This window comes from Trichomycterus rosablanca, chromosome 26 (genome assembly GCF_030014385.1).
Source record: "Trichomycterus rosablanca isolate fTriRos1 chromosome 26, fTriRos1.hap1, whole genome shotgun sequence".
NCBI lineage: Eukaryota > Metazoa > Chordata > Actinopteri > Siluriformes > Trichomycteridae > Trichomycterus > Trichomycterus rosablanca.
This window is the reverse complement of record NC_086013.1, coordinates 16,984,569-16,991,967: the sequence shown is the minus strand read 5'-3', so window position 1 is coordinate 16,991,967 and position 7,399 is coordinate 16,984,569. Positions and strand designations below refer to the sequence as shown.

Below are 7,399 nucleotides of genomic sequence, written 5' to 3'. Positions count from 1 at the left end.
TCTCTCTCCTCTCTCTCTCTCTGCAGGAAGTGAATCGGTGCTCCTCACATGGAGAGCATATGACATCATGATCCGGTCCTGTAGGGAGTGTGTTTCGTGTTTTAAAGGCACAGCTCACCCATCAAATAAAAGTTTTTGTACACTTCAAAGTCGCGCCCGACGCGGCGGCTCTTTCATCTTTTCAAACGGTGCACGTCAAGGCTTTCCTGCTCCTTAAATCTATAGATCACCCTGCCAGATCCCTCCAAAAGTTCCTCCCTCGCTTCACACACCAGTCCTATCATGCCCAATCGAATCAAAAGTTTGTAGACACCGCTGTTCCACAACAGGTGAATCAGAACGATAGTTTGGGGAAGTCCCCTTTCTCTTTCAGCACAAAGCAAGCTTTATAAAGACATGTGTAGCACTGTCACCTCAGCAAGAAGGCCCTGGGTTCGATCCCCAGGTAGGACGGTCCGGGTCCTTTCTGTGTGGAGTTTGTATGTTCTCCCCGTGTCTGTGTGGGTTTCCTCTGGGGGCTCCGGTTTCCTCCCACAGTCCAAAGATGTTCAAGTGAGGTGAATTAGAGATACAGAAATTGACCATGACTGTTTTATGGTTTGACTAGTTGTGTGCGGACGAGCTCTATTTGTTGACACAGAGCCCTGGTCCCAACATAACTGGTCCTATTACGCTAACACAGCCGCTCTGAGACCCAGGTTCGAATCTCAGCAGTGCTAGGATGGGTGGGTGTCCACACAGACATAACTAGATATGGAGAAGGGGGCAAAGCCCTGCAACGGACTGGCGCCACAAACTGCTGCCTTAAAGCTGTGACAAAACGTGTGATCTATAACTGATTTTATTCACCTGAACTCAATCAATCGTTAGGATAGTTGTCCACATACTTTTGACCACACAGTATATCAGTGTTTTTCTCTCGGACACACAGATTAACCCGATTCAGACTTCAGATGTGTCGGGAGCACTAAAATATGCAGGGCAGAGGTAATCCTTCAACTCCAGGACAGAGAAATACTGAGTACAGTCAGTGAATGTATATCCACTGTATAAATACAAGTGCATTCTGTTAGGTAGCATGAAAAGAAAACACACAAGATCTCAAATGTTTAATACGTTTATTTTAAAACTTTCTACTGAGCTGCTGGTGGTGGCTGCATTCAGTGGCACAAATTCAGCCGTCTGATCCAAAATCCAGATGTTCGACCCTGCACAGGAACCCGAATGTCACCGAAACGCCTTAAAATAAAACAGAGAGCGCCGGGCCAGGCGTGAGGCACATGATGCCCTGATCCGCAGACAATAGCAGACTGTGCCGAGCCGTTTTGACCTCTCGCCAGACTGGCGCCGAAACACTCAGCAGTGCAACACGGGGCATCAGACTCATGTTGGTCTAGTTGGCAGTGTCGAAACAAGGCTACTGTAAACGGGTTAGTAAAGTTACCCCCCCCCACACACTAAACAATCCTAGATCATGTGACTGGTTATTAAGACTACACAGCGCCGGACCTTGGCACATACGTCTAGCTCACCACCAGAGACCTGGGTTCAAGGGTCGGCGTGCCACTGGCCTAACCGGGTGCTCTACAACACAACTGACTATGCCTGAGGGAGAAAGGACTGCAGCAGCGGTGCCTACTGTCTGTGTACAGAGGAACGGGGTGCGTCTGTGGGAATTTGGGCCCATTTAATTAAAGAAGCCTTGATGAGGTCGGGGGACTTCCTGCCCACCACTCGTCAAGCCTGACAGCAGGGGTGCAGTCATGATGGAACAAAAAAGTCCCAAACTGTTGCCACATAGTCACCTGTGAGCAATGAAGCACCTGAACTCAATGACTACGAGTGTCTACATATTTTTGGACATGCTATGCATGCCTACCGCCACCTAGTGGACTGATATAAGAGGTATTTTTGGTGAGTGTGATACCAAGTCCACGTTTTTATTAAAAAAACGACACACTAGCTTTTCTTTAAAGCATTTTCAAACGTTTTTAGACACATTTTAAAACAGCACACTGTCCAATTAAACAATTTAAGACATATTCAGCTGGTTTTGATGCTTCTCTGCACAGTTCAGCGCACCATGTCACTCCTAAAGTCGTTTAGAACTCGCCCAAGTTCAAGTTCACTCAAGTTTCTGGATTGGTCGTGATTTTCTTTTTTTCCTCTTCCAATTTAGGCATGCCCAATTCCCAATTTCAGTGCTCGTGTCACTTGCACAACCCCCCAAACTGACCAAGTTGGGAGCAAACTCACGACGAGTCCATTGGCTATGAGTGCAGTAGCTAAAGCAGACAGCAGGGGTCACTGTTGCATTAGAGCTTCCCTCTCTCAAACAGTCGACTGTGTCTGCTGATCGGCTGGTCAGGTCGGTAGCATTGCCAAAACTCGAACCCAGGATTTCAACTATTAGACCCGTGGTGCCACCCGAGTGCCCGGGAGCATGCAAACTGCATGTACATCATGATAAATTAAAAAACAAAAACTCAAGTGCTTGTCTGATTCCAGCAATCAGTGAAATTTAAACTGGAATTAAAAGGTTTTGGCATAGATTTCCAGAAAGCTGCGTCTCAAATCGCACCTTACTGCACTTCAAAGTGACTAATTAGTGTAATTAGTTTTCCTCACTGCTACAATGACTGCATGTTCACACATATCATAAACCAACACAAATAAAGAACGCACAACAAAACATGCTGATTTTTTCCCTCAGAAACCGAATCACTACAGAAATCCAACACTGCCTGGTTTCATCTGCCTTCATGCAAGAACGTCTGTACACATCGAATATTTTGGCACGTTCAGATTTTTCATTTCAGTGCTGCTTACAAATAAAAGAGCAGCATGAATAACATCTACACAACGTCCCCTCACCGCACACGGACGTTTTCCTTCTGCACTGGTGCTGCCAGGCTAAAATAAGAGGCTAAAATAGAATTTCTTTTTATTTCTTTGGGCTGCTCCCTTATTTAGGCGTCGCCACAGTGGATCTGATTCTCATACCAGACTTGGCACCGTTTTTATGCCGGATGCTCCTTATTTTCACCCGGACTTGGGATCAACACTGAGAGCGCACTGACAAGTGCACCCCCCCATGTCTTAGTTGTTTAGGTAACCTCCCCACTCGCAAGACATCAGCCAATCATGTCTGTGTAGACGCCCAACCAGCCAATAGCAAAGCCTGGTTCTCAGCGGTAGTGGCCTAGTGGGATTTACCACTGTGCCACCCAAGCGCCCGCACAGTTACATTTTGGGCATTAAGCAGACGCTTTTATCCAAAGCGACGTACATTATACAGTCTAAGCAATTTAGTGTTAAGGGCCCAACAGTGGCAACCTGGCAACCTTTTGCTTACTAGTCCAGTACCTTAACGGCAAGGCTATAAGTGCCACAAAATGCATTTTTATCCATGACTGGACATAGTTTGAGCAATTGAGAGTTAGGGGCCCAGCAGTGGCTACTTGGCAGCTGTGGGGCTTGAACTGGCAGCCTTTTGATTGCTAGTCCAGTACCTTAACCTTAGGTTATTTCCATTTTTTTCTTCTTCTATTTTTGCATTTTTTTCCATTTTCCTCCCAATCTGGACCTGCTGAAGCCCCCAAACTTGACCGAGAAGAGCCACAGAGTATCTGCAACTCATGTGGAATCAGCGACCGCTTCTTTTCACCTGCACGTACTACCAGCTGTGAATCGATCCGCTTTCCTGGAGACGCCTCGACCAGCCAGCAGAGGCTGCGATTGCAGCAGCACTAAGGAACCCTGTTTGACATTGTTTATCTTAAAATGAGACTAAATAATAACGCAAGCTTATAAAATTTGGTCCTGTAATAGGGGTGAATATTTTGGGCATATAACTACATTAGCCTCGTAGCTCCAGTGCGAGAACACCACAAAGCAACCGCTCCTTCCTACATGTCCACGAAAACCATGAAGCACCAGCCGAGGCCCCCGACCAGGAACATGGTGATGTGCATGCTGTATATGAAGAGCTCGTTCAGGACGCTGAAGTCCAGCCGGCGGTGGCCCAGCAGCAGCAGGATCACGGACAGCTTGTACTGCAGCCGCAGGACGACGCGCACGGACACGTACTCCAGGCACAGCAGCGCCGCCAGCGCCGCCCACAGCAGCGAGGTGAACAGGCTGCACCCGAAATACAGCAGGAAGCGCACGAAGCCGTACGCCCAGCGCGACTTCAGGTACAGGTCGAAGTTGCTGTAGTTGGTGCGCAGCAGCTGGGAGGCGCGCGCCGGGACGCAGGCCGAGTGCATGCATGTGCTGTGGGGGCCGTGGAAGGAACGCGCCCGCCTCGGGATAGGGATCACCGGCATGAGTGGGCTGGACGCACCCCGGCGGTCAGAAAGGCCAGAAGGTGGCGCTCAGGACACGGTGGACGCCTCATTGGCGGCGGAAGAGGACATGATGCGAGATTGAAAGTCCTGGATGTGACTGCACAAGGAACGCCCGTCTGGATCATAATCCGCCACATGCCTCAGACCGCTGGCACCGGCATCTCTGATTCACATCAGCGTTCTACAGTAAAAAGAGATAAAACACTTTAAACATGTCTCATATAAAGTCTCATATAAAATCCATCCATCTTTCCTGTTCCAGCATGACTGTGCCCCTGTGTGCAAAATGTTTTAAGAAAAGCTGAGTGACCTCAGCCTCACTCAACATCTCTGAAATGAACTGGAACATCAACTGAAGCTTTATTGACCAACATCAGTGCCCAGCCATACAAATGCTGTTATATTTTGACTGAATAGGCACAAATTTCCACAGTCATACTTCAATAAGTATTGTGAGAAGCCTTCTCAGAAGAGTGGCTGTTGCTGTAGCTGAACAGATCACACAGAAGTCACTCCAACAAGCTCATGGTCGAGTGTCCAAATACTTTTGGCAGCATTGTGTATGAACTTATTTTTATTTATAATTTAAATTACATTAATGACCAGGTTTAGGCAAATTATATCCTGAAGTAAGGTAAGAAAACAACTATATTTGTTACCTTAGGTGTTGACTGAATAACGTATATTTAAAGCATCAACAGCTTTACCCTGGTCAGGATCGCGGCAGGTCCTGAATACCAATCCATCACACGGCTTCGATTTTTTTTATTTCATTATTTAATAATTTAATTATAATGTGCATGTGTTGTTTGTTATTATTTACAATATGTAACTAATCATATTAGAAGACTGATGACTATTTTGTAAAATTAATTATTTGACCATACGCTTTATAATAAGAATAATGCGGCTACGGTTTTCCTAAAATGCCTTTACTTCCCACCTGTTTTACGCTACATCCCGCCTTTTTGTCCACTCAGCCAATCCCACCAGAGAACAGACGCTGCTAACCAATCACAGCCCGCAAGACCTCACACAACTAGCCAATCCTGTCCAGGAAGGCAGGATTCGTTTCAAAACAGGCGGGGAAAACAGTCCGTTAGCTCTGTTAGCACCGAACATTTCTAGCATACCAACCTTTACATAATAAATACTTACCCGCTTTGATAAAAAACACGCAGTTATACAGAACGCGACCTGCACTATTTGCTGGCGTGGAAATATAAAATAAGAGCAACATATAAACGCGGATAAGCATAACCATAAAAACAAGCACTAGCTAGCTTTGCTTAGCCACTGAACAGTCGTACCGACATACGATCCGTCGTAAGGAACGGCAACCGACAGTTGTCATAGCAACCGAGACAGGTTGTAAAGTGCAGCATGGTGTTGGAGAGTCTTGATGTTTTTACTCAAAACTGTGTGGACTTCATGTTCTCAGAATTGCTTTTTTATTTATTCATTTATTCAGTGCAGACATTCAATTTTAGTAGCTCCACACTGACTGCATGATAACCACCCGGCTGGGAATCGAACCCAGGCCCTTCTTGCTGTAAATAAGCAAACCAATGCATCACCATGCAGTCCTTTGGTGGAACACCTGACGTTAATAATATAGTGTACATGTCCCTTGCAAGGGTGGCACGGTGGGTAGCACTGTCTCCTCACAGCAAGAAGGTCCTTTGTGTGTGGAGATGGCATGTTCTTTTTCAAGGTCCTGGTACACTGGACACTGTTAGCTCAGTGGTTAAGATACTGCTCTAGTAATCAAAAGGTTGCCGGTTCAAGCCCCACCACCAACAAGTTGTCATAGCTGGGCCCCTGACCAGGGCCCTTAACCCTCAATTGCTCAAATTGTATTCAGTCATAATTGTCGCTTTGGATAGAAGCATCTACTAAATGCCACAAATGTAAATGTAGATGTTCTTCCTCTGGAATGTGGGAGGAAACCGGAGCACCCAGAGGAAACCCATGCAGACAAAGACAAATTGGAGATACTAAATAGCCCTAGGTGTGTGTGTGTGTTTGAATGAATGAATGAATATGTAAAGATTTGACTTTTACTGCATGCTCTGTATGTGACATGGTGAAGGCATGTCACATTTGGGTCCTTGAAAAGTTCCTTTCACCTCCACCCAACTTTCCCAGCATGCCGAGCAGCAGATTTATGGCGACGCTGTGAGATTGCATCCTGCGTATTTGTCAGGCAGCCAGACAACACAAGGCCCGATCCATCATAAACAGAGGCGTTTTTAAAAAGCCTTCATTACGGCCCGTAATAGGTCGGCTGATCGCCCGCCGCAGGATTTAAAGATATATTATGCAAAACCTGAAAAACAAACCTCATTAGAATAAATCAGGCGGCATCCAGTCGTCAGGGGTGTCAATAAATCCTCTCACTTCAGGACTGGCTTCAGGATTAAAATTGCTTTCACTAATTGATTAAACGGTGCGGTCATTTGCATGCCAGACGAGACTGAAGCAGATCTGAAGGAAAACATTCGTGTATTTCTGTGCCAGGAAACAAGCTGCATTTAAAATCATGAATTTACATTTACAAGTTGTCCATATTTTTTTTGCAACTGTTCCTCTTCTGTGACTGAATGACATGGTTTGGTGGGGGTATACAATCACTGTGTGTTTTCTAAACCTGTTCTATCTGGTTTTATGTCCCTTTTAATGTCCATCAACAAGCTTTTGGTACTTAAAATCACTGACCACTACTTTTAACAGAATTGGTAGAACATATTCTACATATTTTTAAAAGGGTTGATGTTAGGATGTTGGAAAGGTCATTTCAAAATTGTCATTGATTCCTAATTGTTGGGTTTAAATGCCTAAATGGTCTAAATTCTGAAGGTGTAATAAATCAGTTATATAACAGAAATTACAGTAGCAGTTTAGGGAAGGTCCTTTCCTGTTTCAGGATGATTGTGCCCCTATAACGACAAGCTTGGTTTAAAGACTCTCCAGTGTCCTGCGCAGAGTCTTGACCTCAGCCCCACTGAGCAGCTCTGGAATGAACCGGAACATCAACTGAGGCTTTCTTG

General features: G+C 45.6%; 1 protein-coding gene across 1 annotated transcript; it reads right to left on the bottom strand.

Annotated features, from left to right (window-relative positions):
- Nucleotides 1-1,101: 1,101 nt before the first annotated feature.
- LOC134303578 (transmembrane protein 250) lies at nucleotides 1,102-5,670 on the bottom strand. Its single transcript, XM_062989024.1, has 2 exons — nucleotides 5,508-5,670; nucleotides 1,102-4,530 (listed from the first exon to the last, which is right to left on the bottom strand). Exon 2 carries the CDS (start codon nucleotides 4,326-4,328, stop codon nucleotides 3,909-3,911), a length of 420 nt encoding a protein of 139 aa, XP_062845094.1. The 5' UTR covers nucleotides 4,329-4,530; nucleotides 5,508-5,670; the 3' UTR covers nucleotides 1,102-3,908.
- Nucleotides 5,671-7,399: the final 1,729 nt, after the last annotated feature.